The 17642-nt window shown below is 35.3% G+C and overlaps 1 protein-coding gene across 1 annotated transcript; it reads left to right on the top strand.

The window, feature by feature from the left end:
* The first annotated feature begins 6090 nt into the window (after nucleotides 1–6090).
* On the top strand, nucleotides 6091–17053 carry LOC127436110 (SUMO-activating enzyme subunit 2-like). The gene is made up of 17 exons (XM_051690046.1): nucleotides 6091–6297; nucleotides 7518–7601; nucleotides 7687–7757; nucleotides 8100–8164; nucleotides 8279–8379; nucleotides 9248–9369; nucleotides 9550–9617; nucleotides 10566–10687; nucleotides 10834–10933; nucleotides 11079–11230; nucleotides 13857–13950; nucleotides 14341–14453; nucleotides 14615–14770; nucleotides 15712–15808; nucleotides 15914–16019; nucleotides 16108–16262; nucleotides 16365–17053. The coding sequence occupies exons 1-17, from the start codon at nucleotides 6157–6159 to the stop codon at nucleotides 16556–16558; spliced, it is 1941 nt and encodes a 646-aa protein (XP_051546006.1). The 5' UTR covers nucleotides 6091–6156; the 3' UTR covers nucleotides 16559–17053.
* The last annotated feature ends 589 nt before the right edge of the window (nucleotides 17054–17642 follow it).

Below are 17642 nucleotides of genomic sequence, written 5' to 3'. Positions count from 1 at the left end.
AGGCTTCACGCCATCCACCATGGCAACCACGCTCAACTCGCCACGCGCCCCACCGAGAACGAACCACATTATAGGGACCACGAGGAGGTTACCCCATGTGACTCTTCCCTCCCTAGCAACCGGGCCAATTTGGTTGCTTACGTAAGTGTTTTTAATGTCTCCAGAGCTTGAGGATTTTGAATTTTTTTACATATTGTCTTCCTAGAACAGTTAAGAATCAGGGTGTATCGAATCTCACTGGTTTATGACACAAATAGCATTAAAACTAGCAAAGTGCTCAGAGCTCGCCATTCATACGTCCGCTCCTCGCAAGGCGCCATGCAACCGTCACTGAGTGCACCTTTAACACTCCTTTCATAAAACATTAGTGAAGTAAAAAAAAAGGTGCTTAAATTAATATTCCAGGTTTCAATGCAATCATGTAATATACAACAAAAATAAATGTTGCTTTGTCCTTTCTTTTCTTTAAAAAAGTTAAAATTGAGGTTACAGTGAGGCACTTACAATGGAAGTGCATGTGGAACAGGACTGCTCTGTCTTCAGTGTATGTAGTTTGAACATATTTCCGGCTCAGACCCCTCTTTTAAATTTAACAAGAAGAATTAGTAAATTGCTTATTAGTTACTGCCTTTGGCTGATTGGTAATGTAATGTAATGTAATGTAAAATCCATTTACAAGTACTGGATTTTTGTAATCTGAATGCATACTAATCCAGATTTAGATTACATGTAATCTGTTATTACCCAGCACTGGATGTAAGTATCTTAACATCCAATATTTACTCACTATTTTACAATAGAAATGTTGTACAGACCAACAGTAATTTCCAAGGATGCAAACTACTTACTACTAACTGCGAAATTAGCCATTTTGTATGAATATATGTCATGTACAGGACGTGATTCATAATGTGAAACGTAATTGTGAAAGAGAATGTGGGCATATTGTAAATGAGTTAGGGTGTGAACTGAATGAATGTGGTCATCTGGCTAGCTTTTGAAAATTCACTTGACATTGACTTAGAAAATGATCTGTAAAACTAACAGTAGGAGAGTTATCACACTCATATTTGAACTAAAACCAAGGTCAGTTTGGTGCTACATTTTCCGAGGGGGTGGGGCGGGGCAGCGGTGGCCAGGAGTGTGGGTGTTCCCCCGGAGCATTTTGCCATCCATCTGGGGGTGGGGGTTTGGGGTGGAGGGAAAAGTGCACCCCCTGTGCTTTTCCCACCCCACTAATGAAGGCCCTAGACAACTGCCTAGCCTGCCTATTACTATTTTCAGCCCTAGCAAAAACATGGTAAGACCTGTGGCTTTGAATCCATTGTGTTTTTAGGTTGTGTCAAGTACAGTTTCATGTATTTGAAAAATTATTTGCAAATAATTTACAATAAATTTGAGTCCTTCAAACTATTTCTTTATTACTTTAATTAGTTCAGACGTTTGGACAACAGTCTCCCAAGTGTCTTTTTTCAAAACATACCAGGGTTCATGAACTGCAACCATTTTATTTTGGTTATGTTTTTTTATTTTGGGTATGTTAAGGTCTGTGCTTAAAAAGGGAGTCACCATATAAAGGATTAGTTTACCTAAAAATTTAAATTTCTGTCATTTACCCACCCTTATGTTATTTTGAACTACGAGATTGTGCTATTATTTTTTTCTATATTATTCATTGTATCTGTACACAATAAGACAAAAGTCCTCCCTGGGGTAGAAGGGAATATAATATTACAATTGAGAATTTAATATTTTCTATTGCAGCAGCAGTCTTTAAACATTATGTGGTAGTTCAAATGAAATTTCAAGCACTGTCAGCAGTGTCCTGTGTTGTGACATACTTTCTTCATCTAAAACTATTTTAAACAGTGTTTTTTTATTTTGTATACTGTAATGAGTAACACTTTAAAATACAGTTGTATTCGTTAATATTAATTAAAAAACATTAGTTAACATTAAAAAACATTAGTTAACATGAACTAACAATGAACAATAATTTTACAGCACTTATTACAGTTGGTTCATGTTATTGTTCATTGTTAGTTCATGATACCTAATGCATTTACTAATGTTAAAGCAATAGTTCACCCAAAAATGAAAATTCTCTCATTATTCACTTACCCTGATGCCATCCCAGAAGTCTTTCTTTTTTCAGCAGAACACAAATGAAGATTTTTAGAAGAAGATAAAAATACACTTTCACTTATGCATTCATGCATTTTTTGAAGGAATATTCCGGGTTTAATACAAGTTAAGGTCAATCGACAACATTTGGGGCATAATGTTGATTACCACAAAAATTATTTATTGACTCACTTCTCCTTTTTCTTTAAAAAAAAAAGCAACAATCGAGTGAATGGGGCCAATTTTTGGAGAGTTTAAAGGCAGAAATGTGAAGCTTATAATTTTATAAAAGCACTTGCATTCATTCTTCTGTAAAAACTTGTGTATTATTTGAGCTGTATTAAAATCGTAAATTGTTAAAATCGTAATTTTTACGTCGTTTTAGGGTTTATGGTGTTACATCGTCATGGCAACAAAGTTGCAAAATTAGTTATAACTTTTTCACAGAAAAGGTTATTAAACGATTTTATCACACTAAAATCATGTTAACACACATATTGTTAAGTCTTGTTGCTATACTTTTAAAACAGTGAGTATTTTAACATTTACGGATTGGCCCCCATTCAGTTCCATAGTAAGTGCCTCACTTGAACCCAGATTTTTCCTTTTTTTTAAAGTAAAGGAGGGACGAAATAATTTTTGTAGTAATCAACTTTGTGCCACGAATGCTGCTGATTGAGGTTAACTTTTACTGAACCCGGAATATTCTTTAAACCTAACATCTTCATGAGGGGAAAACTATTTTTGGATGTTTTTTTTTTTTTTGTCATCTACTGAGCTAAAAAGTGCATATTTTATGTGCTTTTAAATAATGTTTTAAAGTTTTGAATATTTTCACATCGGTAGGGCCCATGTTCATGATTTCGTCTTGGGCCCCACAAACCCATGGTACGGCCCTGATACCATACAATAATGCTGAAAGGCAAAACTGATCATTTATCAATTAAGTCCATTTATCAATAAAAAAATCATTTATTTGTTTATTTAAATATTTATGCATGAATGTGTTGATTTATTTTTGAAATAATTTTACATTTATTTATTTAGGAGGAGGTTTCGTCCCCAACGCCACAGTCTCTATGCAACTATAAAAATCACACCATAAAGCAATTTATCTTAGTATGCAAATGTCTACTTATTGTAATGTTCGAAAAACATCCTATTGGAAACTTAACAATTCTCTTTTGAAATTCAAGGCTGTTAAGAAGGAAATTACTCATCTGATCGATGTCTTTTTAAAGAAGTCTATTGAAGAAGGATTATATTGTACTAATTGGGAACTTTTTAAATTTGAAGCTTCAAAATATTTAAGAAAATTTGTCAGTCGCCTATCTATTATTCAGAAAGAACAATAAAATAATGTTATACTAGGAATTACCTTGCTTTTAAATAAAGGGCCAAATTATTTTACAGATTTAGATAAATTAAATATGGTTGATTTACAGAATAAATTAGATAATATCTTCAAAAGAAAAGCTGAAGGTGCTTTTGTAAGATCAAGGAAATGATGATTGGAGGAAGGGGAACAAAATTCTTCCTATTTTTTTAGGTTAGACAAAATTCAGGGTACATTAAATACAATCCATCAGTTAAATATTAATGTTAAAATTACTTATGACCCGAAAGAGATCTCCAAATATTCTTCCAAATTTTACAGCAAATTGTATTCATCACAGTATAATAAAAAGGCGTCTCTTTATTTCTTCAACTCATTAAAAGAAGTTAGGAAAATAAATTATTTGGATCAACCTATTCATTTAGAAGAAATAATTATTTCAATTAACAGTTTAAAAAAGAATAAATCCCCTGGAACTGATGGTTTAACATTAGAATTTTATAAATTATTTACTGAACAGCTAGCCCCTTTCCTCCTCCCGCTTTTCTGTGAGAGTATATCTAACACTAGCCTCCCATCTTCTATGACTCAAGGCTTCATTACTCTGATTCCCAAGCCTAAAAAAGAACTACTCTTTATTGATAATTGGTGACCGATTAGTCTTTTAAACAATGATTATAAATTAATTGCATCTATATTTGCTACAAGAATTAAAATTGTTTTGGACAGCATTATTGACGATAACATTAGATTAGTTCTAGATATATTAGATTATTTCCACTTTGCTAATACTAGCAGCTTTATTTTATTTTTAGACTTTCAAAAAGCCTTTGACACTATTGAACATGGTTTTCTTTTTTCCTCTTTGAAAGCCTTCAGTTTTGGTGATCTTTTTTTTGTATTTCAAAAAATCAGACTTTATACAACAATGCAAATTGCTCAATTAAACTAAAAAATGGAACTTCCTCCAGATTTGATTTAAAAAGAGGAATTAGACAAGGTTGTCCCATATCCCCCTATCTTTTCCTGCTTGCTGCTCAACTATTATCTATCCACATTAAAATCAATAATCTCAAAGGTATTTTAATGGCAAATAGAGATATTATTATCAGTAGCCGATGATACAACTCTTTTCTTAAATGATATGGATGAAATTCCAGTGGCTATCAATATTATTAAAGTTAATTTTATGCATCCGGTCTGTATCTCAATATTAAGAAATGTGAGCTAATGGCTGTTAAAGATTGCGATTTAAATAATATTTGTACCATCCCAATTAAAGATACTGTCACATATTTCGGAATTATTATTGTTAAAGATCAGTTGAAAAGATGCTCTCTCAATTTTAATCCTATAATCACTAAAACAAAAAAGAAACTGAATCTCTGGCTCCAAAGGGATTTATCATTAAAAGGGAGAGTTCTCCTTGCAAAGGCTGAGGGTATAGCAAGATTAACATATGCAGCAATATCTTTAAAATATTATTATTATTTTTTTTAAACTGGTTTGACAATAACATTCAACTAATTAGTCAGTTATATAATACAGAAGGATTATTATTTACTTATTAAGATTTTATTTTACATTTTAAAATACCTATTACTCAAAGAGAGTACTCAATTGTTTTCGGGTCTATTCCCTCAGGTACACACATGTTGTTCAAAGGTATTTATCAACATTGTTCAATTGACATAATCTCTTCTGATGTTTTTGAAACCTTTGTTGGTAAAACATGCTTATCACTGAATACCAAAAACAATAATAGAGCTATCCGATATCTTTTTCAAAGAGAAATGATCACTGTACCATATGTTATTTCATACTGGAATTCCTGTTTAAATGGTAAGACGATATGCTGGAAAATGGTTTAGTTACTACCTCAGAAGTTCCATATTAGAAACAAAGATAGAGAGGTTTCATTTAAAATCACATAGATTCTATCCAGCTAATCATTATTTACAAAAGTTCAAAAAAGACATTAATACAAATTGTGTTTTTTGTAATGTTTATCATGAAACTTCTTTACATTTATTTTGGCATTGCAATTATTCAGTTACACTATGGCAACATGTGCAGAAATGTATTATTGAGAATATTCCATATTCAAGAACATTTTCAATATTATGGGAAAATGTACTATTTGGCTGTAATGACTATCCAAAAGAAGATTTTTTCATTTGGTTAATCTTATCAAAATTATAGCCAGATTTCATATCCATAAATCTAAATTTATCAGCGTAAAACCCAACTTTATGGTTTTGCTAAATGAAATCAAGATGTACATTAACAATATTAGAGACTCTTTCAATAAGAAAGCATTAAAAACTATGAGTATTTGCGAGCTTTACAATATATTTACTTCTTTTTTGTTATTGTTTCCTTTTTTATATACTTCAGTATATTTATATTGTAAAATGCATATCTTATTGTATAACATTTATTGTTATATTTACACAATTGTAAATGTTACTGTTTACTAATTTTAAAAAAAAGAAGAAAAAAAAAAAGAGAATAAATAAATAAATAAATAAATAAAAATCACTTGTGCTCAGCCGCACCAGCAGAGTGCGCCAGTTCAAACCTCCACCGAGTTTACGCGCGCCACTGGAGCCTCTGCGCCTGCGCACTCACCGCGCGCGTCTCTTCCTTCCCCTCAGGATCAAACTGCTGCTCTTCCGCGAAACGCCGAGCCGACAATGGCACAACTGGTGGGACCTCTTCGCAAAGAGCTCGCCGACTCTCTGTCCTCCTGTCGGGTGTTGGTGGTCGGGGCGGGAGGCATCGGCTGCGAGCTGCTGAAAAACCTGGTCCTCACCGGTTTTAAGAATATTGAAGTGGTAAGTCGGAGAACGGTGGACTCTCTTTGTGCTGGATGCTTAAGGCCCCAGTATCACCCGACCCCCGTTTATAAGCACCTACAATGAAATAGAGACACAAAACGAGAGTCATGCGTTTTATATACGGTTGCATTTTGTTTTTCAGTAAGTGTTTTATGCTGTGTTGTTGCAAACGTAGACATATAGAACTGCCTTTTTTATTTCGCGCCATGTTCTGTGGTGTTCAGCAGTCCTCCTTACAGATATTTAACATGGTAACAGTAGTTTTCATAGTGGCGGAATTTTTGTGGTTGGTGCAAAAGAACTCCTAACCAGTGTTGGGTAAGTTACTCTAAAAAGTTTATTAATTACTAACCACTAATTACATCTTCTGCATTGTAATTAGATTACTAATTACTCTGTCTGAAAAGTAATTGCATTACTAATTACTTTCTAAAACCCTTATCAACCTCGACCAGATGAAAAATACAAGGATAGACATGAAACTGTTCTTTTAATTCTTTCAGATAAATCATATAAAATCAAATAAATTATTCATGAACTGGCCAAAGAATTTAAGGGGGCAGCGTTAAATTAGGAAACACATTTTAACATTAGATGTTAAATTTAGATTTTAAATTCACTATTGTTTTATATAGAATTGTTTTATTGTCTATACAGTATTTAACACAATTACATCAGAAGTAACTAATTAAATTACTGAAAAATTAAGAGGAATCCCTTTACTTTTTTTCAATGAAAAAGTAATTTAATTATAGTAGTTAATTACTTAGTAATGCATTACACCCAACACTGCTGCTAACTTTCTATTGGACACCACTGTGTTAAAAAAAGAAATTAAAATTAAAAGTTTCTTTTAAACAACATACCAACTTATAATTTTACAGCAGTAACAATGACAAAAAAAAAAATAGTCATAACAATGGCATTTTGGTGGAAATTGGTTATCAAGTTCAAATTTTGTGTGGAAATTTTACCAACGGAATGAAATAACGTGAAAATCAGAGTTAAGAAAAAGCCTTTATGTTATAAAAGCCAGTAATACATTTGAACTGCAAATATGCTTGTTTAAAGGCATATAGACCATGCACCTGGTTTGTAAGACATGGAGTCATGACAAGATGGAGATATTAAATATTCAATGTTTCCATGGTGAAATATTTTTTTAGACGAGTACCAACTTGTAGCATTTGTTTGTCATTGATTTTTCTTGTTTACAGATCGACTTGGACACCATTGATGTCAGCAACCTCAATAGACAGTTCCTGTTTCAGAAGAAACATGTTGGAAAGTCTAAAGCTCAGGTAAAATGGCACAACTAACTTCAAGCCATGTATTAACGAATTACATGTATGTGTCAGATGCCAATGATTTGTCAATGTGTTTTAGGTTGCCAAAGAGAGCGTGCTTAGGTTTTGCCCATCTGCGAATATCACTGCCTACCATGACAGCATCATGAAGTGAGTGAAATCACTTTCACTAAATTCATGGTCATGGAGATTTTTATAGTGAATATTCATAAAATATCTTACTCGTTTGAAATGTCTCTTTGTGAGTGCAATCTAAATATAAAATTATCTTTAAAAAATCCTATTCAATAATCATGAACAATCTGAGAAGTCAAGGAAGCAATTTTATAAATTATATAAATGATAAAACTGATTATTTCAATTTGTGTGTTTCAAGAGTTCCTTTTGTCTTTAGCTGCTATATCACTTATATTTTTAAGAGACCATTAAATCTACTATCAAAATGTTTGATGGCTCTCTTGCTGTCTCTTTATGTTTTTATGTCTGTTACAGCCCAGATTACAATGTGGAATTCTTCCGGAATTTCCTACTTGTCATGAATGCTTTGGATAATAGAGGTATGTATTGTTCACTGAAGACAGACTTATGCAGATGTGAATGTGAGTACTACTTTTGTTCCATCTAAATTAAAATGTGGCCTGCACTGATTGTTATTTCTGTTGTCCTTGCAGCGGCCAGAAATCACGTCAACAGGATGTGTTTGGCTGCAGACATTCCCCTCATTGAGAGTGGCACGGCAGGGTATCTGGGACAGGTTACAGTTATCAAGAAGGCAAGACATATGTGTTAAAACAACAGTCACTTTGTTGACAAATATTGTCCTCTTCAAGGTTAAGAGTGAAAAAAAAGCATCTGTTTAACACTTGTGCGTCAATTTAAAAAAGTTACTCCGAGGTCCTTAGAGGACAAAAATGTTTGTCAAAAACTGCCATAATATTATATATTAATATTATTTTCCACTTTCAATGAGTTAATTTTTTTTTAACCAACACCAGTCCTGATCATAACTAACAAATATTCATTCGTTTTCAGGATTTTAACCCTTTATATGCCAGTTTGTTTACATAATGCCACTATTGTTTTTTTACACACACACACACACACACACACAAATTTCTCAAAACACACTCTGACATCCATAACAACACACCCACACAATTTTATCTACATTATTCAATTGGCCTGCAGTGCTCTATAATACAACAAACAGAAAATAGGAAAAAAGCATGTATTTGCTCCATAGGCTAAACATGAGAAATCATAAATATAAAATATTAAAATTTTGAAGCCAGGGCTCCAGAATGAATGCATAATATCATAGAATTCATGATTTTATGCTTTAATGGCACTGGGATCAAATATTGCAGTTTAAATGGGTTTCAGTGGGGACATTTTTGTCCTTAAGGTCCTGAGTGTAACTATTTTGTGTATTATAGATGTATTCTAGGAACTAAGATTGAAATATCAAAATTCCCCAAAAAATACACACCTTCGGCAAAATGTATGCCGTTGGCATTAACACAGCCCAAATGATCAAAAAAATGAAGACAAAAATATCCCGAAGGTTGCACAAGCAATAATGTTTTGGAAAGGTGTTTGTGAATAACAGCTTTCTCATTTGGCAAATTTCCAATTCGCAGGGTCAGACAGAATGCTACGAGTGCCAGCCGAAACCTACACAGAAAACCTTCCCAGGGTGCACCATTCGCAACACGCCCTCTGAACCCATTCACTGCATTGTGTGGGCCAAATACCTCTTCAAGTTAGTGTTCTGGAATATTAATTTGGAATAACAAATGAATATTGTTTCTTATTAAATGAACCCTTTTTATATGAATGCTTAGAAAGTACTGGCTTTTTTTATTGTTGAGCCATTCTAATTATTGTCCACTGGAAGTAATTGGCATAACCTATGACTTGTCTTGGTAATTTGCCTTTACAGTCAGCTTTTTGGCGAGGAGGATGCGGATCAGGAGGTTTCGCCTGACACAGCTGACCCTGAGGCCGCCTGTGAGAAGCTGCACAATGACACCTGCTCCTTTTATCATTTAGTTTCTAGTTTCTGCTTAAATATACATGCAGTATAAATGTAGGGTTTGGTTAATCAGTGAAAGTAGCTTTTCTATATGGTCAGAAACTTTATATTTGACAAGTTCTGTTTGTATTGCAAGTGGACTAGATGTTCAGCATGTTGTGGTTTAGACCCCATTTACACCTAGTATTAAGATGCGTCTCGTGTGATCCGTTCACATGTGGTCAGGTGAGACGCATCGCTGGTTGCTAAATACATCTCCTTTGACCCCTTGTGTTCGGTTTTGAAAGGGGGGTCTCTGATTTCATGACGACACTATGTCAGTGTTACCTCATGATTATAAACTGCGAAAAGTCATAAGACAAAGAATGTGCGGGAAAATAAAGGTGCGCTGTTTCTTACAGATGCAGCTGAAATTAAATCAAATATTTCCAGAAGAATTCTCAGTTATTTTAGTGTATTACCTGTATTAAAGGGACTTCAAATGTTCTTGTTCTCATCTGTGTTGATATCAGACACGCTGAAGAAGATCCGTGAAGCTCTCGTAATTGTGTTTGTTTTCACTTTGTTAAATTTTCCAATCGGACGGTTATTTCCTTTTAAAGCTGCCCGTAACCGGCAAAGTTTAAACTCTTGTTTAAGTGCAGCGGTTGATTGACAGGTGAGGGGTGGTGCTTCACTGCTGCCGGGATGCATACAGGACAGATTAGCATTCATACCTCAAATCCGATGTGGTCACATGTGTTTTTGACCACATTCGTATGTGGTTTTTGTGATCTGATCACAAAACTTTTTGACCCTGTTTAGACCTGTATTTAGCACTGACCACATATGATTGGATCGCCCAAAATGCATCTTAATACCAGGTGGAAACGGTCTTAGTGTTACTACTATTTTTGTTGGAAAGTGATGTTTAATGATCACAGGGAACCCTGCAGAAGCAGCAGCCAAAGCTACAGCCTCCGACCAGGACGGAGACATCAAACGAGTGTCCACTAAAGAATGGGCTCGCTCCACAGGCTACGATCCTGTTAAACTCTTCAATAAGGTGAGTTAAAATCCTACCAATGCCACAAAATTATCACAATTAGACTATTTTCACTTGGCTTTTTATTAAACTCTGGTAACGTTTTCAAGGTCCATATTGTAGAAGTGGTCTAAATTGATTTTGTTCTACCTTGTGGTGTGTCTCAGCTTTTTAAAGATGACATCATGTATTTGTTGACCATGGATAAGTTGTGGAAAAAGAGGAAAGCCCCAGTTCCTCTAGACTGGACAGAAATCCAGCAGCTTGGTGAGTTTTTGTTAAGAATGTGAACATGGGCTCGTTTGCTCAAATGTGAATGGTCATATAAACACTTAGACTTGTAATCATAACAGTGGCCATAAGTGTAAATGACTTGCGTTAATGTGTGTGTGTGTGTGTGTGTGAGAAACAGCAAGTTCTCAGGAGGAGGCCTGTGGCACAGGTCTGAAGGACCAGCAGGTGTTGGGTGTTCAGGGTTACGCTCAGCTCTTCCAACGCAGTGTAGAAACCCTCCGATCTCAGCTGATGGAGATGGGTGACGATGCAGAGCTAGTTTGGGACAAGGTGAGTGTAAACCATGGGGGAAAAAAGAAAAGTGAAACTTAAAATATACCTAGCATGTCTCATTTTATTTTGAAACTTAACATATATTATGATTGGGGATTTTCAAATCTTAAATAGTAAGCCCCCCATACATACAGTAATGTTGTATAGGCCTATACAATAGTCAAGTACAGTTGCAATCGAAATTATTCAACCCCCCCAAGACAGTAAGGATTTACAAAGTTAAGCTTTTCTGATGACCCAGAATTTTTAAACTTTACATCTATATCAGTTGAGTGACACATTCAAAGTCATAGTGTGAATATATAACCTAATATTTCTAAATAGCAGGATTTTTTAAAAATACAGCCATGTCATAATTATTCAACCCCTATTGCATGTAGCTGTTTCTTAAATATGTATGGCTACACAAGTAATTGTTTTAAAACAAAATTAAGTCATCAATCTGCAATGGCACTTATTTAAGTTTTAACATTTAAGTTTAGCGTTGTAAGCAAAATGTATTTCTGTACAAAAAAATGCAATTAAAAATAAGCTGTCTCAAAAGCTAATAGAGGAGATTATTTCATTACACAAGAAAGATCATGGCTAAAAGTACATTTCCAAGGCACTTCAATTTCCAATAGACAAAGTTGGCAGCACCGAATGGGTTACTTTTTTTTAAAATGTGGTACAACAGCAACCTTCTTGGGGTATGGAAGAAAGCAAAACTCCAGTTGACTGAATATTCAAGAAGTAATTAGGAAAGACCTGTGGAGTCCTGGAAGAAGGTTTTATAGATGTATGACACTAAACTGAAAATGAGTTTTAGACCCATGGATCAGCAGTACATCTGGAGTAAGATGACAAGGTGATGACAAGAACGACACCATCCCCACAGTCAAGCATGGAGGTGGGTCAGTCCTGTTATGGGTTGTTTTGCGGCTGCAGGAAACGGCTATCCTGACTATGTGTTGGACACATGGATTCTTTCAGATATCAGGCCATTTTGGCATGAAAAATATGATGCCTTCAGTGTGCAAATTGAAGCTCGGCGATCACTGGACTTTCCAGCAAGACAATTACACCAAGGATACATCCAAGTTGTCCAAAATCTGGTTCAGGGATAGGTCGTGTAATGTCCTTAAATGGCCCTTTCAGTCCATCATTAAAATCCCATTGCAAACCTTTTTTGGGATTTCAAGGAAGCAGTGGCAGCACAGAAACCAAAGAATATCAATGAGCTGGAAGCTTTTGCTCATGAGAAATGTGTAAAAAATTCTAATAGAGAGGTGTCCGAAGGACAACACTTACCTGAAACATTTATTTACTGTTATTAAGGGTAAAGGATGCTCCACAAATGACTAAGGTTGAATATTTGTGACATGACATTTGTGGAGAGAATTAGTTGTTTTTTATTTAAAAATTTGTGTAAACTGAACTCTTTGTTCTCAAAATCACTGTGTATTAAAATGTGTATTAAAAACTTACTTTGACTGTTTACTGAGGTTTTAGTTGATGTGTTTTAATTCACATCACCAGAATGTATTGCTGGTCAGGGGGGTTGAATAATTTTGATTGCAACTGTAAGTAATAAATTTGATGCCAATGCTAAATGTCAAAAAATATCTTTAAAAAACAGCAGTGCAATCTGGTAACATATTTAAAGTTTTATCAGGTATTGTCTTCAAGTGTTTAATTATCAAAATTAATCATATTTCAGGCTTAGGAGAAATTTACCAATGATGATAAATAACCTTAATTTCAGTCTGACAGACTCATTGGGCAGTGCGTCATACTGGTTCTTGATTAACGGCTATAAATAGTTCTATTAATAGATTTGATTTGCTCACATTTCTTATATTATCAGCGAACACCAGAAATATTATTCTTCCAATACACATTTAACTATGTACTCTGCTGTTCCTAAAAAGGTTATCGGCGAATCGATTCCTCAAAATCTGGTATTGTTTCTCCCTCAAAATACCACGTCTACTGAGCCAGAATATTTGAATCACAGAGGTAGAGCTATATGGCTTTATAATAGATTTGCGAGCGCACAGGACACGTTTTGAGCACGCATACGCGCTCTCTGAGCTAGAGCAGGGAGATTTCATAAAAGAGCACCCTATATTTGAAAGCACACCTCGAGAGTGAAGGAAATTCGCGTGAGAGTGGAGAGATGCATGCGAGCGCAACCGGTACATGGATGTGCTCTTGCATGACATCCATGTACTTTTGACATTAGCCATAGATCTAATGTCTATTAAGCTGGACAACAGTCTCTTAAGCTATTGATTTTCATTTATCTTCACAATACATTTTAATTGTTTTTATTTCTCTTTTGAGTTTACTTGAATTTATCATCATTCTCCGCTTCACCCCAGATATGCACTGGCACCCCCCCAGTTTGAAAAGCATGGCTTTAGATAGTTATGTTCTAGATATTGGTATATAACAACTGACAAGCGAATGGTTTTATTATATTAGCCATATGACTGAAATATCTATAGTGTTATAAACCTATTTTAGCATTTTAATTTCTACTGTGAATGTGCACAATCTTTAAAAAAAATAAAAAAAGAAAGAAACCTTATAGTCAGATGTTTGTGTAAAACCCACTTTTTTTGTGTGTCAATGTTTTTAGGACAACCCTTCAGCCATGGACTTTGTAACGTCGGCCGCAAACTTGCGCATGCACGTATTCAGTATGAACATGAAAAGCCGCTTTGATGTCAAATGTAAGTGATTGGAAACTTGTTTTGTCAGTTCGCTTAGCTTGATTACAAATATTTAACCATTTACTTATTTCATTTTTAAAAGCAAGAAACATACTTGTAGCAGAGGATAGTGTGTACTGTTTATATAAAAATCGTGCTTAATGCCCTTTTTGTTAAGTTATGGTAAAAAATAACACCCACTTAGGCCTTATTAAAGATGTTTTAATACTAAATTGACTGAAGAGCTTTTGGAATTAAAAAAATAGAGCTTCAAATAAATGCTTCAGTTTATTGTCATAACTCAAGAATTCTAGACACTTAAGCTATGAAATTCATAAATTCAGACTTATTTTGCAATAATGTTGGTATTGCATTTAAAATGGCTTAAAACCATTGTTTCTTTTCATCTAGCCATGGCAGGAAACATCATTCCAGCAATAGCCACCACTAATGCTGTCATTGCCGGTCTCATTGTTCTGGAGGCGCTGAAAATTCTCAACTCAGACTTTGAGAAATGTCGCACAGTGAGCTTGCAGTAATGCTTCTACATATTGATCACACCTTTTGACAAGTGTGAACCAATTTGCATTATGTCCTGTGTAACCTGCAACACTTTTTTCCCCTGTGGCTTAAGATGGTACTATCTCAGCAATTGTTTTATTGCTTTTCATGTTTTTTTGTCTAGATCTTCTTGAACAAGCAGCCCAACCCCAGGAAAAAGCTTCTGGTACCATGCGCACTGGACCCTCCCAATTCAAACTGTTACGTGTGTGCCAGCAAACCTGAAGTCACAGTGAAACTGAACGTGCACAAGTCCATTGTGATAACTCTTCAGGACAAGGTAGCGACAGCCCTTAGAATCCACTACAAGTGTCTGTTTTTGTTGGTTTTCACATTTGAGGCCTACAAAAGAAGTTACATTCTGAATATTGTATGCCAAGAAGTCTTTGGGCCTATTTGCACTTGGCCACTTCATGCATTTTTAAGGATTGGATTGCTATCTGATTGAAAGCTCATTCCATTTACACTTGACCACATCAATGTGTCTCCGCCAAATGGATATAAATCCGATCTTCGATTCGAACAGTTCACTTCCGTGATTATGCTAATTCTGGGCAGTGAATTTAAAAGATGTGCTTTATTATTTTATTCCAAGTGAATTTGCCCAGCGCGCGTGTCTGTATGTGTGTGCGCGTTTTGTGTTTTACCCCTCGGGGCTTCTCGTAGGTAAGACGCGTCAGCTGCGCTCATGTTAGTTTTTAGTTTCAGTTTCATCAGCAATTGCATCAAATAAATGAGGAAAAATGTTCCGTCTCTCCTACAACATGCATTCATCTCTTCCATTGTTATTATTTACTGCATGACGCAAGCCCTATGCAAATATTCAGTGACAGCTGTTATGTTTCACATTTTTCCTATGCTGATGTAGCGCAATTTGGCCGTGGTAAAGTTTACATATGTGCCTTGAACAGCCAAATGCTTTTAGACTTGACCAGTTTCATCTGGAATGAGTCTCAAACCACCATCTGAAGTGGTTTGAGCGATCAGATTGCAATCTGTCTCAAATGCGTTTCGGAGGGCATTTACACCTGGAATTTTCATGATCGAATCAGTGAAAAAGCATGAAGTGGCCAAGTGTAAACAGGCCCTTTGTTTTCAGTATAATGAAGTGGTTTGTTGTTATTAATGTTGACTACCATTTTCAGTGTTTTTGTACTGGTTTGTTAAATTGTTGGGTTTAGTAGACTTCCTCATCTTGAAACTGTGGTGTTGCTTTTTCAGATATTGAAGGAAAAATTTGGCATGGTGGCACCAGATGTGCAAATTGAAGATGGAAAAGGAACAATCCTCATCTCCTCAGAGGAGGGAGAGACTGAAGGTGTGAATTAAACTGGTGCATTTTACAGCTCTGACTCTAGAGGACATCGTACTCTTCTAATAAATCCTATCTTTGTTTTTTTGTTCCTGTGTTTTGTTTCTTTAGCAAACAATAACAAATTTTTGGCTGACTTTGGGATTCGGAACGGGAGCCGTCTTCAAGCAGATGACTTCCTTCAGGATTACACGCTTTTGGTCAATATACTTCACAGGTTAGTGGGTGTCTATGAAGTTAGGAATGTAACTTTTTTTTCTTTTTACTTCTTGAGCTTTAAACTCTTTATCTTGAATTCATTGTAGTGAGGAGTTAGAAAAGGATGTCGAGTTTGAAGTGGTGGGTGACGCCCCAGATAAGGCACCAGTTCTAAGTGACCCAGAGGAGGGGAAAAGCATCACCAATGGAAACAAAGATTCTGCCCAGCCTTCTACCTCATCTAAAGTTAAGGCCATCACAGGTAGCTGGCAAACTTTGGGCGAAACCTCCACTAACTTTAAGGAACGATACATAAGTCATCCCTTTTTGACATTGCAATAAATGCATTTTCTCATTTTTACAGCAGCTGCAGAGGACGATGATGTCCTTATCGTAGACTCCGATGAAGAACCATCCTCAAGCACCATGGAAGCTTCCCCAGAGACAAGTAATCGCAAGAGGAAGCACCATGACGCTGAAACGGACGATGCTGCGTCTAAGCGCAAACGCCTTGACCAACAGCCAGCGGACGATGATGACATCATCGCTCTAGACTAGCATAACAATACAAATTTCCTTCTCCGATAGCGGATTTTCCTCCATTGTATTTTCATATGATTTCTTACCAAACATGTAAATATATCTGTACAAAATGGTTCAAGCTCATTTGATGTCGTCTTTTCTTTTTTTCCTTTGTTTTTTGAGAACAGAAAATGGCTGAAATATGAACTGCACTTAGTTAGGTTTTTCTCAGAAGGATAAAGTGCTGTTTAACTTTTTTTAAATTTACATTGAGTGTCTGCTGGTATATCAGTGTGTCTCAAAAAATTGCTCCTGGTATATCGGTGCATTTTATCTTTGAAAACCATATTTATTACAGTTTGTTTTTGCTGCCAACCTTCGGAATATTTAAGAACACCAACTCCTTTTACGGTAGCGCTGTATTACCCGGCACTCGTGGATTTGTATATCATCTTGCATTGCTTTAGTACCACAATGAAAAACAATTGTGACTTTTTTTTTTAAGAAAATACACTTGAACAAGTATTTTTACCCTTGTGTTTCATCTTTATTTTACTTTAGTTTCAGAAGCCCTTGCCTCAGTTTTTGATTAAACTGAGCAACTGAATAAACTGGGTTTCACCTAATTTCTAAAAGGGTTTCACCTCAACAGTATATACTTAAAAGCTGTCCAGATATGCGTCTATGGAAGGGTACAGTGTCCTAATTGCTTGTTGTTTACATAAGAATGTTACTATAAGATGTAAGAACATTCTGTTTTTCTCTTATTGCTCACAAAGGTGTCAGAGTTCACCGGTCACATGATGTTTGTCGTCCATAGAGTTCATTAAAGATGTTGCCTGACTGATTTAGTTGGCAAGTCAATAACTTAAATGAAATTCTCATGTATTCAGTGGGCCTACATGCAAATTTGCTGGTGATGGCCAGCAGTTTTCCATGTAGCCTGAAATGTTCACACTAAACGCGTTTTTGCGACCATCTGTGCTGTTTTTCTATGTAAACATGAGATACACTAAACGGATGTCTTTGACCTTTGCGCTGCTTCCCGCGTTTTTTTTTGTTTTGTTTTTTTTTCAGCGTGTCCTGCATTCACATTTTTTTATGTGAATGCTTTTAAATT

The sequence above is a fragment of the Myxocyprinus asiaticus genome, chromosome 46 (genome assembly GCF_019703515.2).
Source record: "Myxocyprinus asiaticus isolate MX2 ecotype Aquarium Trade chromosome 46, UBuf_Myxa_2, whole genome shotgun sequence".
Lineage (NCBI taxonomy): Eukaryota > Metazoa > Chordata > Actinopteri > Cypriniformes > Catostomidae > Myxocyprinus > Myxocyprinus asiaticus.
This window is presented reverse-complemented; position numbering and strand designations above follow the sequence as displayed.